General features: G+C 40.1%; 2 protein-coding genes and 1 pseudogene across 3 annotated transcripts in view; 2 read left to right on the top strand and 1 right to left on the bottom strand.

The window, feature by feature from the left end:
• The window catches only part of CHMP3 (charged multivesicular body protein 3), a 42,310-nt gene that overhangs the window by 11,439 nt on the left and 5,754 nt on the right, over positions 1-25,117 (bottom strand). The window contains exons 2-3 of one of the 2 annotated variants that reach the window (XM_006107043.3): positions 15,067-15,127; positions 8,452-8,631 (exon numbers count right to left, since the gene is read on the bottom strand). In XM_006107043.3, the coding sequence (XP_006107105.1) occupies positions 8,452-8,631; positions 15,067-15,127 (241 nt within the window). The remainder of the gene's footprint in view (positions 1-8,451; positions 8,632-15,066; positions 15,128-25,117) is intronic. The other variant, XM_014449014.2, reaches the window with a different exon arrangement.
• On the top strand, positions 2,777-3,278 carry LOC111824159 (immediate early response 3-interacting protein 1-like). The gene is made up of 2 exons (XM_023747805.1): positions 2,777-2,892; positions 2,989-3,278. Exons 1-2 carry the CDS (start codon positions 2,802-2,804, stop codon positions 3,144-3,146), a joined length of 249 nt encoding a protein of 82 aa, XP_023603573.1. The 5' UTR covers positions 2,777-2,801; the 3' UTR covers positions 3,147-3,278.
• On the top strand, positions 18,636-25,027 carry LOC111824158 (annotated as a pseudogene).

The following is a 25,117-nucleotide window of genomic DNA, read 5'->3' as shown; positions in this document are numbered from 1 at the left end:
ATCAGCTGTGTCTGCGGTGGGAGAACTTCTGTGTTGGAGACACCCTTCTGGGGCAAGACTTGCTTCAATGGGGCTTTGGTGCTCACTGAGTCTGCCCCCTGAGTGTGTCCCTTATGGATCTGAGGAGTTAAAATCTGGATGGTCCCTCTCTGACCACTGGGTACACTGGCTCTTGGATCTCTAAGGAGATGCTAATTTAGCCTCTGCCTGAGGCTACCCAGCAGGAACTATGGAGAGATCTGCAAATTCCTCTTATTTGTTTGGGATTTGGAGGTGCCCAGATGAGGCCCAGCTGTGAAGCAATGCAAGCTGCTGTGGGGCCTTGGGCCTTCTTTTGGATGTTCTGGGTCTCTCTGATCCAGCTGCAGTTTGTTAGGTAATTTTAGATTGCAAAGGGCCAGGCCATTCATATGCAAAAGCCTCTGTGCACAGCTTGGGTGGGACTGGGTCTCAGGGAATCAACAGGGCAGAGCAAACAGCTATAGCTGATCCTCAGTCCTGCCCTAAGAGGTCCCGGGTCTCAGTGTCCCGCGGCAAAAAAAAGGCCGCCCTCGAGTTCTGCCCGCCAGACAGTCCAGTTTCTCCCTGTATGAGTCTGGGTCCCCAGAGACTCGCCTGGAACTGGAGTTCAGAATGAAAAAGACAACCGTGTCCTCAGTTGCCAGCCCTTTCCTTGCGCGCCTCTGTACCTCTGCACTTTACTTCCACACTTCCTCTGAGTCTCAGTGTGCTTTTCTCTTTCCTTCTAGTTGTAGAATTTCCACTCAGCCAGCCTTCCTGGGGTTCTGGATGATGTCCGTTTGTCTTTTAGTTGTATTTTTGAAGTGGTTGTGTGAGGCAGCAATTTCAGGTGTTTATCTATGTCGCCATATTTGTCCTTTTGTTGACAGGTGTATTTCACTTCACATAATGCCTTCAAGGTGTAGCCATTTGTAATGTGTGTTAAAAATGAAGAATATTCCATTTTGTGTATAAACCACATTTTATCTCTTCATCCTTCAGTGGACACTCAGGCTGCCTTTACCTTTTGCCCATTGTGAATACGCTGCTAGGAACGTGGGTGCACAATTACCTGTCTGAATCCCTGCTGTCAATCCTTTTGAGTGGACACCCAGCAGTGGAATTGCCAGATAATATGGTAATTCTATTTCCTGCCCCACCTTTGAACCTCTCTCTTCACTTTCTCCTCTCAATCAAAACACACTCATCATCTGTCTTATTCTGTGGGAAGCTGCTGTCAGAAAGCTTCACCTGGAAAGCATCTGATCACGACAACGTATTCATAGCTGACAAGGCTTAGCATATCACCCTGCCAGGGACATCTGCATTTTAACAACTGCATTTTAGGAAAAGGAACGACTGCATCAAATGGTGGGTTTTCAAAGCAGCAACAGGCCTGGGGGGAGGGGGGAGGGCACATTTGAAGCAAGACGGCTCAGGAACTCTCATTACACCATTTCTGGTTTCCTCCTTTCTCACTCCCTAAATGTAGACTCCTCCCTCTTGCCTGTCCCAAGTCCTACCTTCACGTACCTTCTCTGCTGTATTTAATTCATCAACAAGCAACACCCTATTATAAACCCTCTCAATTCTCTCCCTGGGGGTTCCTCTCACCAGGCAGCGCATTGGTGCTGGGGAAGCCAGGTGATCCTCATCCAGCGATCTGGACAGCCCAACAGAATCTCCTTTCCTCCCAGGCCTCTCCCTCTCCCTAGGTTTCCAGTGTCTTAATGGCCCTGCAGTCTTTCCATGTTCAGGGGTTTGGCGCATCTCCGGCTTGTTTACACCTTCACCAAGTCCCGTTTACCCTGCATGCAGAACGGTTCCTCCTCTCGCCCTCTCTTCCACGCCATCCCAGTGGACTGACTACTCAGGCTCTGCCCACTACCTCCCAGGTCCCACTGCCCCACTTGCTGCATCTGCAGCCTGTGCTTACGTGTGCCAAGGCTCTCCACTGCCTAGGAAATGAAATCACAATTCCTCAGCTTAACTCTCAGCTTGACTCCAAATTACCTTTGCAGCGTTACCTCCCACTGCTCCCCTTAATGGACTCTCATCAAACTGAATCAAGTGCTGTTGGCTGAACACAGCTTGAAATACTTCACCTGCACCCTAATTCCTCTACTCAGCTGCCTCCCTGGTTCTCCCCCAAATACTTTTCCTATGAACTCCCACTGCATTTTATCTGCTCCGTAGCCACAGCGCATCTCAATTTGAACGTGTCTCTAAGAGCTCTTGCTTTTAATAGCTGTAAAAACTGCCTTCTTACCCTAGCCCAGCCGTGGGCAAACTACTGCCCGCGGGCCGGATCCGGCCCGTTTGAAATGAATAAAACTAAAAAAAAAAAAAAAAAAAGACCGTACCCTTTTATGTAATGATGTTTACTTTGAATTTATATTAGTTCACACAAACACTCCATCCATGCTTTTGTTCCGGCCCTCCGGTCCAGTTTAAGAACCCATTGTGGCCCTCGAGTCAAAAAGTTTGCCCACCCCTGCCCTAGCCGGTTTGGCTCAGTGGATAGATCGTGGGCCCGTAGACTGAAAGGTTCCAGGTTTTTCTCCGGCCAAAGGCACGGACCTGGGTTGCAGACTCGATCCTCAGCCCTGGTCAGGGTGCATGAGGAAGGCAACCAATCGATGTGTCTCTCTCACATTGATGTTTCTCTCTCTGTCTCTTCCCCTCCCTTCCACTCTCTCTAAAAATCAATGGGAAAATATCCTTGAGTGAAGATTAACAAAAAATAAAAAACACCAAAAAAACCCCTGTCCTGCTGGGCTTCGGGGTGGTTCCCATCGACCATGGCCTTCACCCTGTACTTGCTGCTGCAGGCGGCCCTGCTCTGCATCAACGCCATCGCGGTGCTGCACGAGGACCGATTCCTCAAGAACAATGCAGAATATTGTGGAAGAGAAGGGCAGTGACATGTTACCCTGTGGATCTGTGAAAGCTTCTGGGAGGAAGTGTGTCTAACCCCAGATCTGATAACTGGCTGGGGAACAGACCAGGGAATTGGTGGATTCGGAGAGGAGCCAGGAATTAAATCTCAGCTAATGAACCTTATTCGATCTGTAAGAACCGTAATGAGAGTGCCATTGATAATAGTAAACTCAATTGCAATTGTATTGCTTTTACTATTTGGGTGAAGATCAGTGGGGGAAATGGAGACTCAGAAGAAGAGATGTCAGCGGAAGTTATTACTTTCGTCTTTATTGGAATATATATACCTTAGCTGGCTGTCCCTGGCCTTGACAAAAATGTAAACATGATAATAAAACCAAAAAAAAAAACCAAAAAAACAAACAAACAACAAAAAACAAACAAACAAACAAAAAAAAACCCTGTCTTCTTCACTCCCCTGCTCATCCTTACTGGCCATCAACTTGAGAGTTGGGGTACCCAACCTCCCAGACCTTCCTTCAGAGTGGAGTACACTATTGTTTTTGCCCCATGACCATTACACATACTGACACTCTAGTTGGAACATCCCACCAACACATACACTTAATTACTCCTCCTCCTCCAGGTTACATCCGTGCCTTAAGGAGCCACCTTTGACTGCATTTCCCTTTTACAGTCTCCTAGTGCTTAACACAATTATAAATATGCATGTATTTTATTACTTTATTAAACTTATTCAATTATTTGCTTTTCACCCCATACCTAGAGGGCAACACTGTGCCTGTAATGTTCACTATTTTATCTCCAGTGCCCAGCAATATATATGGCACATAATAGGGGCTAAAAGAATGTATTTATTAAATTTATTAAAACATTTTGCTCTTTATAGCTTAGTCCATTTGCTGAAGAGACTGGAGAAGGTTCTCATGAAGCTTACACTTAATCCAACCTCCTCCATTTCCCCTCTCTGCCTCCCTCTCTCTTCTTAAAAAAAAAATACATTTTTATTGATTTCAGAGAGGAAGGGAGAGAGAGAGAAAAACATCAATGATGCTAGAGAAGAATTAACCGGCTGCTTCCTGCACGCCCCCACTGCGGATCGAGCCCACAACCTGGGCATGTGCCCTGATCGAAAATCTAACTGTGACCTCCTGGTTCATAGGTCAACGCTCAACCACTGGGCTATGCCAGTTGGGTTCTCTTTCTTTCTTAAAACGGGAGAGAGAGATAGGGAAGAAGCAGCTCTGAGAACCAATGCAAGGAGCAAAAAATAATTTATTAAAGAAAACTGTCAAAAATAAGGGACAATACTGCATTCATGAAATAAAAATAGAATTTTTTTAAGGGGACTATCACAGAATTCTTTCCTGTAAATAAAAATTAAGCTAGCCAAAACAAAAAATTCAATAGAATAAATGGAATATAAAGTTGAGGAAATTTCTCAGAAAGTAGAAAACAAAGACTAAATTGATAACAATAATAACATTTAAACCTACAATATGTAGCAATTACCATGTGCCAGGCACTAAATTAAGCCTCACACTACCCTATGAGGAAGGTACTATTATTATTCTCAAAACAGAAAATAGGAAACCTAACAAATTAAAGGACCAATCTAGGAAATTTAACAACTGACTAAAATCTTTTGCTTTCATTAACCCCCCCCCCCCCCCCCCGCCAGCCCACAACAAACAGAAAAATGCAGTGTGTGGAAAAGAAATGATCACAAATCCCAGAACTGAAAGAACAAGGAACAGAAGGGGTAGAACCCTTGTCTTTTAAAAATCTAAGTGCAAACATTTACAACTGAAATTATATGATGTCTTGGATTCCTAGAGGAGAACACAGGGAGTAGGTGGGGATACAGATGAAGTAAGACCAGCCAAGATTTTGTATGGGCATATTAATTTTGATATACTCATTAAGACATGAGTGGAGATGCCAACTATACATTTAGTGATGAAGTCAGGCTGAAGACAAAACTTCAAATATCAACAGCATTTAAAGGCATGAGGCTAGATGAGATCATGAGATTAGAAGATGGAAGGGAGCAGAGGGCCAAACAGAGCCTTATAGCACTTTAACATTTAAAGATCAAAGAGCAGATACTTTACTTTTAAGTTGTGATAGAACCACAGGGTAATATGTTTTAAAAAACATTACATATTGTTAGGAATGTATATTTAAAGGATAACAAGCTCTTGATTTATGTGCAGTACCTGTGAAAGCTTTTGTCATGTTTACCACTGAAAGTACATGCTATGGGAGGAAACATTTTTTTTTCACGTAAATTAATGGTGATCTGTGAGTTATAATTGCTTGAAAAGATTTTTCGGAATCAGTACACAGGGAGAAAAGGTGACAGAAGAGAGTGATCAAGTTCACTAGTTCCCACAGATGTTAAACAAGATAACACTTCTTAAAGCAGCGGTTCTCAACCTGTGGGTCGCAACCCCTTTGGGGGTCGAATGACCCTTTCACAGGGGTCGCCTAAGACCATTGGAAAACACATATATAATTACATATTGTTTTTGTGATTAATCACTATGCTTTAATTATGTTCAATTTGTAACAATGAAAATACATCCTGCACATCAGATATTTACATGACGATTCATAACAGTAGCAAAATTACAGTTACGAAGTAGTAACAAAAATAATTTTATGGTTGGGGGTCACCACAACATGAGGAACTGTATTAAAGGGTCGCGACATTAGGAAGGTTGAGAACCACTGTCTTAAAACTTAAAAAGTCGGATTACAAAAAGATATGGAAAAAATAACTCTCATCTGCTGCTGGTGGAAATATATATTAGTAAAACCTCTGTAGAGAGTAATTTTGCAATTCTAGAATAACTTAAATCCAGCTATTCCACTCTGCGTATATAACTGTCCTAAAGAAACCACTTGACGTGCGCAAGAGTGAAAAGACATTCACAGCAGCACTGTTAGTAACAGCAAAAACTGGAAATAGCCTAAATGCTCATCAATGGGGGAAACAAAAATAAAATATGATACACCCATATAATGGAATACCATCCACTAGTTAAAGTACATATTTATCATTGAGTATATTTCAAAAGTACAACGGTACATGGTACAAAGATACTGAATGGTGTATATAGTATAATACCATTTATATAAGTTTTAAGATTCATGATACTGGTTTCCTCTAGGGAGGTTGAGAGAGAAGGGAATGGAATTGGAAAGGTATATTAAAGGAGCTTCACATTTAGTAATAATGTTTTATAATATAAAAACTGAGGCAAATATAACAAAATATCAAATTTTATTGGTTCTAGGCAATAGGTACATAGTATCTACTATACTATCCTGTATACTTTTACTTTGCAATTGGGGGAAAAAAAGAGACTATGCATACAGTGCTGAATTCCTAGGTGGGGTAGGGGAGAGAAGGCACAATAAGCAAAATGTTTTCTGATATTGATTCAGTAACAAAAATAATGAAAAAATTTAAAATAAGTTTCTCATGGTCAACTGAACATGCATCTTTTCAGCATGTTGCATAAAAATAGGGAATATGAAAATAGGGAATAAACATGAAACGTTCAAAGCTGGCTGTAAAAGGCAAGAGTATTTTACTTGAGCTTTCAAAATGACAGATAAGCCCAACCTGTGTGGCTCAGTGGTGAGCACTGACCTATAAACCAGGAGGTCACAGTTTAATTCCTGGCCAGGGTACATGCCTAGTTTATGGGCTCAATCCCCAATAAGGGGTTGTAGGAGGCAGCCAATCGATGATTTTCTCTCATCACCGATTGATGTTTCTATCTCTCTCTCCCTCTCCCCTTCTCTCTGAAATCAATAAAAATATATATATTTTTAAATCACATAAGATTAAACTATTTCTTCACGGTACTGAACACTTGGTTTGTTCAAAGGCATAGAGATAAGTGATATATCCGGTATTGAACGAGCCTAAATACATTACTCTAGGGCTGAAATAACAGTTTTTAAAAGTTAAAAAGATGTGGCCCTGGACGGTTTGGCTCAGTGGGTAGAGCGTCGGCCTGCAGACTCAAGGGTCCCAGGTTCGATTCCGGCCAAGGGCATGTACCTTGGTTGCGGGCACATACCCAGTAGGGAGTGTGCAGGAGGCAGCTGATCGATGTTTCTAACTCTCTGTCCCTCTCCCTTCCTCTTTGTAAAAAATCAATAAAATATATTAAAAAAAAAAAAGTTAAAAAGATGTGGTACAAAGAGTTTGTCATATTTTTACTCTTTCCCAACCCATGATTATTTTCGTCAGTATCTGGAGAAAGAAACTGATGATGTAGTCATTAAACATAGTAGTATTTAAAAGCTACATCCAAGTGTTAAATTAAAACTGAATGTAAAGAAATACCTTCAGAGCTAAATACAATCAAATAATGGATTAGGTACTAATTTGGAACTAGCCTTTAAAATGAAAATTCAGTCTTCTAACTTTTGAGTGTGATGTGCTCATCAATGTAGTATCTGACAGAGAGTTGACAATACTCTTTAGTGAAAAATTTCTCCATAATTTCTGAGCCCATACTAAGTATAAATTTCTGACAGTCACTTGCTGCCATTCTGAGCAACTATAGTTCTGCATTAGGATGTCTTCACTTAACAGAAATTAAGTAAGAACAGAAACCAGCTGGATGCAAAGTTTAACTATGACTCAACTCTCAGGTCACTCTATAACACTGTTCACTTGAGGCAGTGATTCCCAAAGTGGGCGCTACCGCCCCCCGGTGGGCGCTGCAGCGATCCAGGGGGGTGGTGATGGCCACAGGTGCATTTGGGGGTGATGAGTAACTGCTATTAAAATTTTAAAAAAATTAATTTCCAGGGGCTGAGTAATATTTTTTCTGGAAAGGGGGCGGTAGGCCAAATAAGTTTGGGAACCACTGACATGAGGAAATACATTCTGACTTTTTTTTTTTAATTCTTTATTAGTTAAGGTATTACAAATATGTCCTTATCCCCTCCTACATTCTGACTTTTTAAAAAATATATCTTTATTGATTTCAGAGAGAAAGGGAAAGATAGACACATCAATGATGAGAGAAAATCATTGATTGGCTGCCTCCTGCACTCCCCCTACCGGGAGCTGAGCCTAAAACCCAAGCATGTGCCCTGACCAGGAATCGAACCCTGACCTCCTGGTTCATAGGTCGATGCTCAACCACTGAGCCACGCCAGCCAGGCACATTCTAACTTTTAAACAAAGCAGTTTTATGTGTAGACTGCCATTACTTCAACAACACTGGCAAAAAGAAAAGTAACAATAAAACTAATGATAGTAATATTTTGCATTTTATATAACACCCAAACTAAGACAATGATAAAAATAAAATAAAAATTAAAGCCCTGGCCGGGTGGCTCAGTTGGTTGGAGCGTCATCCCATGCACCAAAAGGTTGCAGGTTCAATTCCCAGTCAGGGTACATGCCTGGGTTGTGGGTTTGATCCCAGTTGGGGAGGTATACAGGAGGAAACAAATGTTTCTCTCTTTCTCGCTTCTTGTTTTGACTAGGTGGTGGTAAGGCAATGGCCTTCTTACCCAGCTGGTTCTTCATCCCCATGAGCACAGAGTTCATGTGAGCTTTGGATGCATAGAGCTTGCTTACAGCCTTCCTTGACCTGATCATTTCCTTGGCCAGGACCACACATACATCTTTCTGACCCTTCTTGGCAGCATCTTTCACAGATCGTTTCACTTTTTCTTCTTCTCTTTGAATATCTAAATTTAAAGCAAAACAACAAAAAATTAAAGGTAAACCCCTTACTTATTGGTTCTCAAATCTGTTCTTATTGTGATCTAAATATGTCTGTTAAATAGGAAAACAGGAGAATATAAACAAAAGTAAGCTAATTAATGTGATGGGTATTTGTTATTTCCAGATACAACGTTAAAGTAATTTAAGAGTAAAAGCAAAAGTTGCCTGGCCAGTGTGGCTCAGTAGTTGAGTGTCAACCTATGAACCAGAGGTCATGGTTCAATTCCCGGTCAGGGCACATGCCCAGGTTGTGGGTTCAATCCCCAGTGTGGGGCATGCAGGAGGCAGCTGATCAATGATTTTCTCTCATCATTAGTGTTTCCTTCTCCCTCTCCCTTTCTCTCTGAAATCAATAAAAACATATTTAAAAAAAAATAAGTCTAGCAAATTTTTCATTTCAATTATTATTCCTTTAAGCTGCTGCATTTCTTTTTGGTTTCTTTTCATGTTTTCTATCATTTAGTGATATTCCCATTTTGTTCATACATACTTTTCTTAATTTTGTCCACATCTTACTTTACACCTCTTTAAGATGGCTGTGTTAAAGTCTTTGTTTAGTAAATCTGTCATCTAGTCTTTCTCAGGAACAATTTCTGCTGATTTACTTACTGTTGAATGGACAATACGTTAGGTTTCTTTGTATGCCTTGTGATTTTTTGTTGTTGTTGTTGAAAATGGGACATTTGAATCATCACATAACTCTTGAAATTCTACCACTTCCCCCGAATTTGCTATCTTTAAAACTTTTATTGTCATAGGATATCTGTGCTGAGAATCAGCTTGAGGTGTAAACTTAGACTTCTCAGGTCTTTTCAGAGTCTGCATCTTTCCCTGGGCATGCACAGTGACTTTCTTCTATATTCTTTTTATGTGGTTGCTTTGAATCTTAGTCCTGGATGTTAAAAATGTAAAATGGTACAGTCCTGTGGAAAACACTACAGTTTTTCAAAATTTAAATACAGAATTACTATTTGATCCATTTCTGGGGTATATACACAAAAGAATTTAAAGCAGGGACTCAAACAGATAATTGTATACTCATGTTCATAACAGCATATTCACAACAGCCAAAAGGTAGAAATAACCCAGATGTCCATTGATAGATCAATAAACAAAATGAAGTACATACATACAATAGAATATTATTCAGTTTTAAAAAGGAAATTCTGATATATGTTATTACATGGATAAATCTTAAAAGCATTATGGTAAGTAAAATAACCCAAATTCAAAGAAAAATATTGTTTGATTCCACTCTTATGATGTAACATAACAGTCAAATTATAGAGACAGAAGGTAGAACAGTGGTTACCAGGGAATATGGGAGAGGGAGAAATGGAGAGTTACTGCTTAATGGTACAGAGTTCAGTATGGGATGAAAGATTAGTTCTGGAGATAAACAGTGCTGATGGTTACACAGCAATGTGAATAGACTTAATGTTACTGAACTGTACACTTAATAGTTAAAATTGTCAATTTTGTTATATTTTACTGTAAGAAATAAATAAAGCAGCAACAAGAATATTATAATCCATTTATAAACAAATGCTTGTGTATAACTGCAACTATAGACAGACATATATCTGGAAGGGATGATCACCAACGCGCTCTCTTTCAATGGTTCTCAACCTTCCTAATGCCGCGGCCCTTTAATACAGTTCCTCATGTTGTGGTGACCCCCAACCATAAAATTATTTTTGTTGCTACTTCATAACTGTAATTTTGCTACTGTTATGAATCGTAATGTAAATATCTGATATGCAGGATGTATTTTCAGGGGTCGCGACCCACAGGTTGAGAACCGCTGATAGGATTTCAGGGTGATTTTAACTTTCTTATTTATACTTTTCTGCCTCAATATGTATATTATTTCCTTTATAGTTGGGGGGGGGCAGGCTGTGTTCATCTCAGAGAGGCAACATGAATGATCTAAATTGTGATATGCCTTGGTATGGTTTTGTGTTGAGCCTGTTTGAAGAATTGTTTGTATCTCTGTGTTTGCAGTATTCATCAGTTATCATTTTATCGGACTCCTCTCCTTCTGAGACTCAAATTACATGTTGGACCACTTGATATTGTTCCACAGGTTCATTCTTTTAAAAAAAACTTTTCCTCTCGCCTGGCCAGTGTAGCTCAATGGTTGAGCATCAATCTATGAACCAGGTCATGGTATGATTCCTGGTCAGGGCACATGCCTGGGTTGCAGGCTTGGTCCCCAGTGTGGGGTTTGTAGGAGGTAGCTGGTCGACGATTCTCCCTCTATCTCTCTCTCCCTCTCCTTTCCTCTCTGAATTCAATAAAAATATATTTAAAATTTTTTTCCTCTCTGTACTATAGTTTTAAAAGTTTGCATTGGTATCTTCAATTTCACTGATCTTGTTTTCTGTAGTGTCTAATCTGCTTATTAAACCCATTCAGTGACATTTTTATTTTATTTTTATTTCAGATCTTTTATTTCTAGAAGTTCCACTTTGCTCTTTTCTTTTTTTTAACTTTATATATATTTTTATTTATTTCAGAGAGAAAGGGAGAAGGAAAGAGAGACCGAAGCATCAATGATGAGAGAGAGAATCATTGATTGGCTGCCTCCTGAACGCCCCCCACTGGGGATCAAGCTGTCTAAAATTCTTGTCTGCTTTCGATCATTATTGTGTGTTTTTTTAGTCTATTTATATTTCCTGATTTTGATTCCCACTGTCCTGCTTCTTCCCAGTAATTGCTAAGTGTCTAAATTTTTTGTTCTTCTTGTAAAGAGCAGCTTTATTTGGAAGACAGTTAAATTGCCTGCAGATCAGGTTTCAAGACTTGAATTTAAGCTGTTGCTATGGACTTATGGCGGCCTTTAATCTAGGGCTATTTAGCCTTAATATCAAGACATAGCCCTTCTGGGGTCTCTATTAACTGTACCAGATGTTCAAAAAGGTCTTATTACTGTGTGGGATCAGAAGTCTACCATCTCTCAATTCCTTGTTAGTGCTGGGACTTGTTTAGCCTATAGCTTCCTAGTAGTTTGTTCTGTCCTCAGTAATTGTTCTTTGCCCAACCACTTGAAATCTCATTCTAAGTATACAGGGCACAGTATTCAGCTAGAGACTCAATGAGACTCCATGCAGATGTGTGGGGCTCTTTATCTGGGAAATGCCCTTCTCTCTGATACACTGGCCCACAAAGTCCAGCCACTGCAGCCTCCCTGATCCCCGATCTGTTTCCCCAACTCAGTGAGACCACCATGCTCTGCTTAGAATCCCCTTCCACGTACTATGTATGGTCCAGAAAGTTGCTCCAGGCAGAAAATCAGGGACATACATATTAGGGCTCTCTCCCTTTGTTTCCCTTCTCTCAGTGATCAAAATTCTGCATTGCCAGTTGTCCAATGTTTGCAAACTTGGGTTTCATAGACTTTGTCCAATTCTTTATTTACAATGAGAGTGCAAGTCTGAATCCCTCACTCCATTGTGGCTGGGAATGGAATTCCCCTCTCCAATTCTTTTTTGAAAAAGGTGACATTGGGATATTTTTATGGTATTAATTTTACTCCAATCATGAAAGTGTTAAAAATCATAAAAGTTTTAAATGTCATTATCTCTTTGCAAGTCACCTTAATTTTAAGTGGTACCCAACAACAATTTACTTATAAATATATTTTCCTCAATTTACAGCCATGCTTAGAGTAGTGAAAATGGAATTGCATTCCTTACTTATGTAACAGTTTATTTAATTTGCATTCCATAAAATCATCCTATCTAATAAAGAAGTAATGTGCAAATTGACCATCACTCCAACACACAAGATGGCCAGCAGGGGAGGGTGGTTGTGGGTGATCAGGCCTGCAGGGGAGGGCAGTTGGGAGGGACCAGGCCTACAGGGGAGAGCAGTTAGGCGTGACCAGGCCTGCAAGGGAGGACAATTGGGGGGGACCCAGGCCTGCAGGGGAGGGCAGTTGGGAGGGACCAGGCCTGCAGGGGAAGGCAGTTGGGGGCGACCTGGCTGGCAGGGGAGGGCAGTTGGGAGCAACCAGGCCTGCAGGGGAGGACAGTTAGGGGCGACCAGGCCGGCAGGGGAGGGCAGTTAGGGGCGACCAGGCTGGCAGTGGAGGGCAGAATTGGGCCGGCAGGGGTGCAGTTAGGCGTCGATCAGGCTGGCAGGGGAGTGGTTAGGGAATGATCAGGCAGGCAGGCAGGCAAGCGGTTGGGAGCCAGTAGTCCTGGATTGTGAGAGGGATGTCCGAATGTCCTACTGCCGGTTTACAGGGATCGGGCCTAAACAGGCAGTCGGACATCCCTCTCGCAATCTGGGGGCTGCTGGCTCCTAACCACTCACCTGCCTGCCTGCCGGCCTGCAGGCTTGCTCACCCCCAACTGCCCCCCGCCGCCGGCCTGCTTGCCCCCAAATGCCCCCTGCCAGCCTGATCACCCCCAACTGCACCCCCTGCTGGCCTGCTCACCCCCACCTCCCCTCCCCACTGGCCTGCTCGTCCCCAACTGCCCCCCTGCTGGGCTGCCCTTTCCAAACTGCACCCCCCACTGTCCTGATCACCTCCAACTGACCCCCACTGATGGTCTGCTTGCCCCCAACTGGCCCCCCTGCTGGTCTGCTTACCCCCAATGGCCCCGCCCTCCACCAGCCTGATCACCCACAACTGCCCTCCCCTCTTGGCCTCTAACCGCCTCTACCTCAGCCCCGCCACCATGGCTTTGTCCAGAAGAACGTCCAGAAGGTCTCCTTGAAGGTCTCCCAGTCTAATTAGCATATTACCCTTTTATTAGTTTAGATAGAGGCCTGGTGCACAGGTGGGGGTCGGCTAGTTTGCCCTGAGGGTGTCCCAGATCAGGGTGGGGGTTCCTGTGGGGCATGGGGCGGCCTGGGCAAGGGGCCTGTGGTGGTTTGCAGGCTGGCCACGCCCCCATGGGTGAGGGTCCCCACTGGGGGGGCGTGGCCATCCAGGGTGAGGGCCTGAGGGCTGTTTGTAGGCTGGCCACACCCCCTTCAAGGTGAGGGTCCCCACTGAGGTGCCTGGCCAGCCTATGTGAGGGGCTGAGGGCTGTGTTCAGGCTGGCCACACCCCTTTAGGATGGGGGGTCCCGCTGGGGTGCCTGGCCAGCCTTGGTGAGGGGCTGATGGCTGTTTGCAGGCTGGCCAAACCCCCCAGCGGGGACCCTCACCCCATGAGGGTGTGGCCAGCCTGGGGTGAGGGGCTGATGGCTGCTTGCAGGCTGGCCAAGCCCCCAGCGTGGGGGTCCCGCTGGGGGGCGTGGCCAGCCTGGGTTAGGGGCTGAGGGCTATTTGCAGGCTGGCTACACCCCCTTCAGGGTGGGGGCCCTGCTGGGGTCCTGGCCAGCCCGGGTGAGGGGCTGATGGCTGTTTGCAGGCTGGCCACGGCCCTGGGCAACCCAGGCTCCCAGACTCTCCTTGAGCGGAGGCCACAGCGGCTGGAAGCAGGTATCTGAGATTTGTTTATCTTCTATAATTGAAACTTTGTAGCCTTGAGCGGAGCCCACAGCCAGCCAGGGCAGGCGGGAAACTTGGCTTCCTCCATCGCCAGGGGCAACGCAAGCCTCCTGTTTGCTCCAGCTCCATGGTCACTGCCATCTTGGTTGGGTTTATTTGCATAGTTGCTCCTGATTGGCTTGTGGGTGTGGCTTGTGTGTAGCTGAGGTACGGTCAATTTGCATGTTTCTTTTTTATTAGATAAGATGGCTCAAAACAACACATTTATTCTTCTATAATTCTGGTGGTTAGGAGTCTGAAAAATCAATGTGTTGGAAGGACTGTGTACTTCCCTGTCTTTTCTAGCTTCCAGAGGCCAACTGTGTTCTTTGGCGCATGGCCTGTTCCTCCATGTTCAAAATACATCACTCCAATACCTGGTACTGTGGTCACATCTCTTTTCCTCTCACTTTCCTCAACATACTGCTTCCGTCTTATAAGGACTTGGTGATTAAATTGGGCCCACCCAGATAACCCAGGATTATCTCCCCACTTCAAGAGCCTTAATTTAATCGCATCTGCACATTCCCTTTTGCCACGTAAAGTAACATATTCCCAGGCTGTGGGGATTAAAATGTGGACATCTTTGGGAGGACATTATTCTGTCTACCACAGTATGTGAGCACCTGCTTTGTTTCCAACACTGAGCTCTAGAAAATCAGAAATGAATGAACATGACCCCTCTCCCTTGAATAGCTGAATTCCAGGCCAGAGAAAGATTTAGTTCTAACAAAATATGAAGTTTCTTTGAGTTCATTAGGATTAGTTTTTCTTATAATTATTAGAAAGCAAAATAGAATAATTATAAATAATATAAGAATCAACTATGTTTTGAAGCAGCTTATTTTTATGAACTAATGCAAAATACACTAAGGGAGTGAGGGAACAGGAGACATAAAATGATAATTTACCTCTTATTTGCCTGTCAACAACTCTTATTTCCTTTCTTATCTTCAATGACCACTCATTGACCTGGGAAAGATTTTAGAAAAGGAATTATAAGAGAAGCCAACCTCCTAATTCACCAAATTTTAAATTTTCTATTAATTCTACATTTATTCCAGTACAAAATAAATAAAGCCATTTTCAAAAAAGAGTTTTAGGGCAAATTCCATTTTTCATCTATTTAATCACAGTACATAGAAGTCCCAAGCTACTCAAAGATTCTTATCTGAAGGTAGGCAGTAAAAAGCATTTTATACAAAATCGCAGAGAGAGTTCAGTACCCTGCAGGTACATAAAGATTTTGCAAGAGTGCATGGGTATAGATAGGTTTTAAGGGTATCAGATTTTCAACTCCTACAGATAATTATTTCAAACACTGCTCTGCCTATGTCACGGAGTTCACCTTCTCCTTTTCCCTTTTAACAATGCCTTTTCATTTCACAAAAGAAAGATAGTCCTCTAGCCTATGTGTCTTATTACCTTGATATATTTCCCTGAGAGGCAAAATCCCTAAAGCAGTAAATATAAGGGCAACTGGAAATACTGGTATAAGTGTTGAGGCAGTAGTGAAAATGACTGACTCTAATGATTATCAAATTCTTATGCAAGCTTAGTGTTTTCCAATTCTTCAGTTTCAAAAAAATTGAAGGAAAATCTGAATTATCAACTGATAAATCACTACAACTAAATTTTACAGTAAGTCACACTATGTGGGTTTTTTTGGCATATGACATAGAAATTTAAAGAACTGAGTGACACAGATGTAACAAAATATCCATTACCATCTACTTATTTATATTAACAATGTTTCTCAGATCTTATGTCTAACAAAACATGAAATAGGACTTTTTTTCTGCTTGCAGCGCCTCACAATGAGGATATCTCATGTACACCTGCAGCCATGCCATCCGAGGGTCCTCTGCAGTTGGGGCAGGTCTTAGGACACAAGAAAACTGCCAGAGCCCTGGCACATGGCAAACAGGGCCCCTGCCTCATTAGATGAATGGGTGCTCCCTGAACATGATCCAACCACACCCTGCAACACAAGCTACTGGAGCCTGCTCTGCCTCTGGGCAAGGAACAATGAGCTGGCTGTGTCCAGGGGAAGGGTGGTGGTCACGTGGCCCAGACTTATGCAATCGGCCAGTCCACCTCCAAAGCCCTGGTGGCCTATTACCAAAAACATGTGGATAGGCTTCCAAGAAGGAGATCAAAGACATTCTCATCCAGTACGACCAGACCATTCTGGTAGCTGCCTGCCTCCACAGCAAACCCCAAGAGTTCAGGAACCCTGGTGCCCATGATCACTACCAGAAATTCTATCAAAAAGCCCATCATGAAGATCAGGATTAACCTTTCTAATAAAAATGGTTGTGCGAGTTAAGGTTAAAAATAATAACAATAATAATGAAATAAACAGGAATAAAATTGATGTTGAACTCTTCAGCCTTCATTCATGGATACATGAACTACATGGCACTAAAAAAATCCATACTATTAAGAGAAGATGTATTTCCAATAAATTTGACTCTTAATGATTTAATTAAAATCATTATTTAACAAAATCTGTAAAACATTTATTACACAACAATGATAGTAACTCCACCCATAAGAAATATTAAAGCACTTAAAGCTGTTTGGTTATACAATATAAAAAACTTTAACATTAGGTTTATATATACGTTTTTAAGTGAAATTCACATATCACAATTAGCTATTTTAAAGAGTACAATTCAGTGGTATTTCGTGCCTTCACAATGTTGTGCAATTACCGACTCTCCCCAGTCTCAAAACTTTTTCAACATGTCTAAAGAAAACATTTCTACATTTTTCTTCTATATTTTTTAAAGCCCTTTAAATAATCTCTTCCTATGTCCCCTTTCCCCCATTCCTTTGCAACCACTAACTGGTTTTTTATCTCTTTCGATCTGCTTATTTTGAGTATTTTATTTAAAGGAATCATACCATTTGTGGCCTTTTATGCCTGGCTTCTTGCATTCAATATATTGTTTTTGAGGCTCATCCATGTTATATATAACATGTACCAATACTTCAGTTCTCTTCTATGGCTGACGTATGTATATACCACAACCTGTTTATCCATTCATCTGTAGATAGACATTTGGGTTGCTTCCATCTTTTGGTTACTGTAAATAATGCCACTATGAACTTTTTGTACAAGTATTTGAGTGCCTATTTTCAATTTTGGGGGGTATATACCTATGGGTGAAATTGCTGGGTCATATGATAATTCTATGTTTATCTTTTTTAGGAATGCCAACGCTGTTTTTTAAAGGGTCTTCATCATTTTACAGTCCCACCAGCAATTTGCAAGGGCTCTTATTTCTCCATATCCTTGCTGACACTTATCTTCCAATATTTTTTACTACAGTCAAACTGCTGGATCTGTTAAGCAGTACCTCAATGTGGTTTGATTTTCATTTCCTTAATGACCAAGGAAGTTGAGTATCTCTTCGTGTGCTTGTTGACCAGTTGTGTACTAGTATCTCCTTTGGAGAAAAGACTATTCATGTCTTCTATATTTTTTTAAAGTTCAGTTGTCTGTTATTAGGTTCTTTATATATTAGAATTTTATCAGATATATAATTTGCAAATATTCTCTCCCATTCTGTAAGTTATCTTTTCACTTTCTTGATAATGCTCTTTTATGCACAAAAGCTTTTAATTATGATGAATTCCAATTTGTCTGTTTTTTTCTTTTGTGGTTTATGCTTTTGGTGTCATAGCTAAGAATCCATTGTCAGATAGGAGGAGGTCATTAAGATCTACCCCTATATTTTCTTCTAAGAGCTTTATGGTTTTATGTCAAAGACTTTAATTAGGTTTTTGATCCATTTTAAGTTTTTATATTTGGAGTGAGGTAGGGATCCAGCTTCATTCCTTTGCACATGGATATCCACTTGTCTCAGCACCATTTACTATTCTACCCCCATTGGATGGTCTCGCACTCTTGTAGAAAATCAAATGGCCGTAGGTGTATGGGTTCACTTCTGAAATCTCAATTCTAGTCTATGGGTCTATATGATGGAGCTGTCCAAATTTGTTTTTCATTTTCATTTTCATTACTGTTGTGGTTATTTGGAGTCTGTTGTATTCCATATAAATTTAAAGATTAAACTTTTCTATTTCTGCAAGAAACAGACTTGGAATTTTGATAGGCATGACACTGAATCTAAAGATCACTTTGGGTGGTACTTCTATCTTAGCAATATTGAGTCTTGCAACCCATAAATTTGAATTTTCTTCCAGTTTTCAGTGTACAAATGCTTTGCTTTCTAGGTTAAATGTATTCCTTATTTTCTTTTAAAAATGTTTATTGCTAGTGTTAAAAAACAAACAAACCCTGATATTGTGAAACCTGCAACTTCTCTTAATTTACTTATCACTAGAATTTTTGAAGTTTTCTATATATGGAATCATGTCATCTGCAAATACATAGTTTTATTTCTTCCTTTTCAAAATGAATGCCTTTTATTTTTCTTGCCCAATTGCTCTGGCTAGGACTTCTAGTACAATGTTGAATAGTAGTGGCAAAAACAGGTATCTCTGTCTTGTTCCTAATTTTAGAGAAAAGCTTTCAGTCTTTTACAATTTAGTAAAATGTTAGCTATAGTTTTTCATAAATGTTTTTTATTATTTTAAAAAGTTCCCCTTTTTTCCTAGTTTTTTGAGTGCTTTTATCATTAAAGAAATGTACATATCATTATTACAAGAATAATAGAATTACTACCTTATTTCAAGCATAGAAGTATTACATTAGAAGAAATCTATGTGGTGAAAATAGAATGGAAATAAATGGAAAGTCTCCTTTCAAGGAGAAAAAGAATAATATAAAATGTCTAACTATAAATAAAAACTTGTGCATGTATAGGGTGTCCCAAAATTCACGCAAGAAGTAATTTTGATAGAAAACACAGGTTTATAATTAAAAATTGTAAATTTTGATTCATAAAGTATGCAGTATAGGGTTATGTATGGAATAGCACATCGGGTAAATGGCCTCCAAGGCTTTGCTGGCACATCCGCAAAGCCGTGGTCTTCATTGTCCCTGCTCTTGGGCCATAATTGGTACTTGGTAATGCTTATCAAATTGAAGGGATTGAAATCAAAGGGCAACAGATATTAGAATCTGATTCAATAAACCAAGTAAAATTAGGCTTTTATTTTTTTTTGTTGTTGTTGTTAATGCTCACACAAAATTCAAATCTTGCGTGAATTTTGGGACACCCTATATATTTTAAATAAGTATTGATGGGAATCAAATTGCCATGATACTTTTAACAGATTGATGCAACAATTTTATGTAAACAGCATATTTATAGCATGTCAAAAATGACATGCTATGTAATTCTATTTAAACTTATAATAAAAAATATAAAATACTGATTTACAACTGTATGAGACAGCACACGAGTACTCAAAATTCTTTCAGGTGATATATGAAGACATTTAAAGACAATGTTATGATCTAAGGAGAACTTTCAGAAATGGCAGGAAAGGAAATCCAAGGTTCATACATTTATTCAAATGTTTACTGAGCAACTGCTATGTGCCAGGCACTGTTTAATGGGTTAGTGATATAGTAGAAGACAAAAGAAAGAGTCCACCTTAAGAACTTACATTCTGATGAGAAGAAAATAAAGACAATAAGCAAATAAACATGTAAATGTATGTACTATGTCAGAAAATGAGGGTTAGGGAGAAAATAAAGCAAGAAAAATAAGAGGAGGGCAGTTGGGGGAGGATTGCTATTCTATATAGGGTGATGAAAGACCAACTGCTAAGGTGACTTTTTTTTTTTTTTTTTTTTTTTTTTTTTTTTTTTTAAATGTATTTTATTGATTTTTTTACAGAGAGGAAGGGAGAGGGATAGAGAGTTAGAAACATCGATGAGAGAGAAACATCGATCAGCTGCCTCCTGCACACTCCCTACTGGGTATGTGCCCGCAACAAAGGTACATGCCCTTGACCAGAATCAAACCTGGGACCCCTGAGTCCGCAGGCCGACGGTCTATCCACTGAGCCAAATCGGTTAGGGCTGCTAAGGTGACTTTTGAGCAGAAACCTGAAGAAGTCTACAAGGGAGCAATATGGCTATCCACTATGTAGGTGGGGGAGGCACTGTGTCATTTTATGTTGAATGAAAACAAAAGCCACTAAGGGACTAAATAAAAGAGTGTAATGAAGTTACAGACTAAGGGATGGAGTACAAAAAATGGATTTGGTTAAATAATTTTTGACTGAACTAGTACCTTTGATGGGTAAAGCTACTTAAATTCCAGTAATCCTCACATATAAGGCAGTGAATTATAAGGCACTGAGTTACTAGTACTCCTAATCTTGTTTCTTACACAGCTAAATATAAGTGTAGTTTAGATTTTTTTTTTCATGGAAAAAATAACGATTGGCTCCATTGCTTCTACTTTCAATTGCTAAGGATAGCGAATCTACTGGAAGCAATGCACCAAACTGTAGCAGCTACTAGAATTCTAGGAACAATGCCTAGGGTAAGTTTCACAATTGAAATTTAAATCTTAAAATGAGACAGAATGAACTAGTGCCCTTAAGCATGTTTTCAGTAGCAGAATCTTTCAAATATGTCTAACATGGTACTCTACAGATATAAGAAGTATTATGTTAATACCACATTTAATCATGTAGATTTGTATTAAAACTTTTACTAATATTAATAAATGAGAATAATCTGTCCTCACGAAAGATAAAACTTTAAATTAGTTGTTATAATGTTATATCAACCTTAGCATCCAATGTATTTCCATATTTGGTTTTACATGTTTACCAGTATTGAGAAAAGTCTAATTCAAAGAAATAAGAAACTACCTTATTGCATCTGTTTATGATTATAGCTACTTAACAGTTTGCCTTTTTTTGTTGTTGCTGTTAACCCTCACCTGAGGATATTTTTTCCATTAATTTTTTAGACAGTGGGAGGGAATGGGGGAGAGAGAGAGAGAGAGAAACATGTATGTGAGAGAGACACATCGATTGGTTGCCTCCCACATGCACCCTAACCAGGGCTGGGGATCAAACCTGCAACCCAGGTACATGCCCTTCACCGGGAATCAAACCCGCAACCCCTTTGGTCCGAGGGCTGGCACTCTAACCACTGAGAAAACTGGCCAGGACAACAGTTTGCCTTTTAATTTGAGGTTATGAGATTAAATGAATCCAGAAGCTTAAAAGAAAATTCATAAAGAAATGCTTGTCTTAAAATTAATCATTATACTATTTAACTGCTCATACTCCTTAAGAGGTGAGTATTCAATCTAATAGATGACAAAGGTGAAATTACTTTTATAAAAATGCAATAGCAAGAAAAGAAATTACCAAAATATACAGGGTGTCCCAAAAAATGTTTACACTTTAACAGCTAATAAATAACCGTCAATGAAAATAAAATGTATTTTAATAAACACTGCCTTTATAATTATATTCAAAGTGTGTATGTCAACAGGAGATTATTAAACATATTAGAGAATTTCCATAAATGAAAATATGTTCTAAAGAGAAAAAGGCAATACAATAAGGACTACCAATGGAATTAATTCTCAAAATATAAGTGAAAATAGCAAAGTAATGAACGTGTAATGAATGACATTACTTATGTTAAAAGGAGAAAATGAGGAAAGAAAGGAAGAGGAGAAAAGAAAGAGGGAAGGAGAGGAAGAACAGGAGGTAGAAGAGATATAAAGATATTAATATGTTCATGTATTACAGAATATCAATGGAAGCATACATAAGAAATTAGGCTGCTTTCAAGAATGGAAATTAAATAATTTGTAAATAGGAGTGAAAGGGAGATTTACTTTTTAATCTTCACCCGAGAATATGTTTTTATTGATTTTAGTGAGAGGGAGGAGACACACACACACACACATTGATGTAAGAGAGAAATATCAATCAGTTGCCGCCCGTATATGCCCCAATGGGACTTCAAAGCTGCGACCTTTTGGTGAACGAAACAATGCTCCAACCAACTGAGCCACACTGGCCAGGACAAGATTCATTTTAAAAAATATATATATTTTTATTGATTTCAGAGAGGAAGAAAGAGGGAGAGTCAGAAACATCAATGATGAGAGAGAATCATTGATCGGTAGCCCACAGCCTGGGCATGTGCCCTGACCAGGAATCAAACCATGACCTCCTGGTTCATATATTGATGCTCAACCTCCGAGCCACACCAGCTGGGCAAGATTTACTTTTTACTCTATATTAAATCTGCTGCTTTTTGAATTTTATATTATGTACAAATATTTAAATACATTTTTTTAAAGGATAATGAAAAATCCAGGTTCATAAGCTGCTTTAAATCATCCTTGTTGGGAAGAAATATTTTCATTAAACTCTATCTTGAAATATTTGGAACATTCATATTCTCTTCTCTGTTAGACAATCACCCCAAACTTCAAAACAGTTCAATGGTGAACCCAAATTGTTTCAGTTTTATAACTGAACACTTGTATATTTCTGGTGGGACTATAAAATGGTGAAGCTACTATAAAAAACAGTTCTGGAGTTCCTCAAAAAGGTACAAAAAACAACAACAAACTACCAGGAGAGTCTGGCCGGTGTGGCTCAGTGGTTGAGTGTTGACCCATGAACCAAGAGGTCATGGTTCAATTCCGAGTCAGGGCACATGCCCGGATTGTGGGCTCAATCCCCAGTAGGGAGCACGCAGGAGGCAGCCGACCAATGATTCTTTCTCATCATTGATGTTTTTATCTCTCTTTCCTTCTCCCTTCCTTTCTCTGAAATCAATAAAAACAACAACAACAAAATTGCCAGAAGAGCCAGGAAAAGGCATTGTTGCTGCTACCTTTTCATCTGCAGTGCCCAACCCCTTCCAGTATTGGTGATGCCAAGGCCATTGTAGGGGCAAGGAATAGGCAGGGCTGAGCCCCCACTGAGCTGAGGGCTCCAGCTCTTCTGATCTCTCTGCCAGCCCCACCTGAAGAAACAGTGGTGGATTGGCCCCAAGAAAAAGCACAATGTATCTACTTGCCCTTTTCCCTGACCAACAATGTCTTATACCCCGAATTTTCCAAGTTTGGCAAAGTTATAAAGGTTACTATAATGAAGCAAAGACACCAGGAAGAGTAAATGGTTGCCTTTATTTTGTTTAGAAAAAGATTCTACACAAAATTGTACCAGGGCAATAATCAACAAACAGTTATTTGGAGGAGTGATAAAAGCAAGTGCTATTGACAATGGAAGAGCAGCTGAGTTGATCCAAAGACAAAACTATTTTTTATAAATCAAAGTGTTTTAAGTGTGAGGAAAGTAGACACTTAAATTATGCCTGTCCTAAAAATATGCTTGGAGAACATGTACCTCCAAAGTATAAAGAAAAAAAAGAAAGAAAAAATTCCTGAACTAGAAGAAGAAATTATTCATCAGATGATTCAAGATGCCCAAGGATAAAGAAAAGCACATATTTCAGGAATGAGAAAGAACTTAGTGATTAAAATTATATTTATTGTATAAATATCAATACAAGAAATTTTTAAAATTTTGGAGTACGAAGTTTAGTTGGGACTAAAGATTACTTTTAGAATCTGAGTGTAAAAACACCTAGTACCAAATAATTTTTTACTATAAATTAGCTCATAGGAAATTGAAAAAAATATTTAAAGTATCACATTTCTATCTTGCTTTAACAGAGTAATAAAAATCAAGATTTGCTAATAACCATTAATATTCAAGTTGATTTAAATAAAAATAAAAAACAATACTATCATAGTAATGCTATTTTCATACCAAGAAAAAGATATTAAAAAGATTTGAGAGTTCATTAGAAAAGTTTATTTATATCTTGAAATGTGGGGTTTGGGGTATAGACTTTTCCTCAGTGGGTCCTTGCCCTATGAAGTTTGAAGATTAAACTCGCAGACTAAAGGCTTCTTTAATAAAAATGTGGAAGTTTATTGGAAGCATATACAACTCCATCTGGGCAGGGGTGTCCCCAAAGGCGATACCCTAGGGACGGACCCCCAAATGGGAGAGAGAGAAACATCTCTGATGAGGGAGAATCACTGACTGGCTGCCTCCTGCACACACCCAATGGGGATAGAGCCCACAACCTGGGCATGTGCCCTGACTGGAATCGGCAATCAAACCGTGACCTTCTGGTTCATAGGTCTGATCAAATAATTGAATCAATACCCTCTCCCAAGGGAACAGACCTTTAAGCTACTTCACAATAGACATTCTCTTTTGCTTAGACCACATTCCACTTGCTAAAACCATATGCCACTTGCTATACCATTATCTCTCCTCTCCAGACCTTTCCAGGATCCAGACCTGCAGAGTTCTCCGCCCAGAAAAAGCCCGCCTAGAGTCCTTTAAAAACCTCTGACTCCCCATCCCTGGGTGCTGGCACCATTTGGGGGCTCAGCCCATCTGGTATCAAGAGGACCTAATAAACTTATAACCCTTACCACTTTGGCCTCATGCGTTCCTCCTTCAGCGACCCTAATAGTATCCAGAATATATAAAGACTTCCTATCAATCAACATCTTTTTTTCTTTAAAGTTGAATTCTGAACATTGTATATGAAAATTGGCTGGCTAATCTGTCTCTGGATGACGTCATTCTTCTTCCAAACAAGACTTACATTTGCTTCTGGTAAACATCTAACCTAAGAGCACTGGCAACAGGTTCTTAATTAAGCTTAATGAATCCAATCAAGGATAGAGATAATTTGAAACTGGACTTCAGTCTGTGAAGGTCGGTTTATTTCCTGCTCACTGTTACTGCTAAGGTGTATCACAGTCTCAACCAAAACCCTGAGATTTACCTGAGTCCCTTATCCTTGGTGAACTCTAATTTTTGAATCTTCTAACCACAGCGTTTGTCAAAAGCTCTACTCAAATTCTCAGTTTCTCAACCACTGCATTAGGAATTAGAGGATCTCTTTAGGGCAAGCATGTCACACTTGTGGCCCAGGGCCGCATGTGGCCCATGACGAATATT

This window comes from Myotis lucifugus, unplaced genomic scaffold (assembly GCF_000147115.1).
Source record: "Myotis lucifugus unplaced genomic scaffold, Myoluc2.0 scaffold_988, whole genome shotgun sequence".
Classification (NCBI taxonomy): Eukaryota; Metazoa; Chordata; class Mammalia; order Chiroptera; family Vespertilionidae; genus Myotis; species Myotis lucifugus.
Note: the sequence above shows the minus strand (reverse complement) of the source record. Positions and strands in the feature narration are given on the sequence as shown.

Coding starts and splice junctions, on each gene's coding strand:
- LOC111824159 (XM_023747805.1), top strand. CDS start 2,802: ATGGCCTTCACCCTGTACTTGCTGCTGCAGGCGGCCCTGCTCTGCATC. Junction 2,893..2,988: donor GGACCGATTCCTCAAGAACA/ATGCAGAATATT, acceptor CAGATCTGATAA/CTGGCTGGGGAACAGACCAG.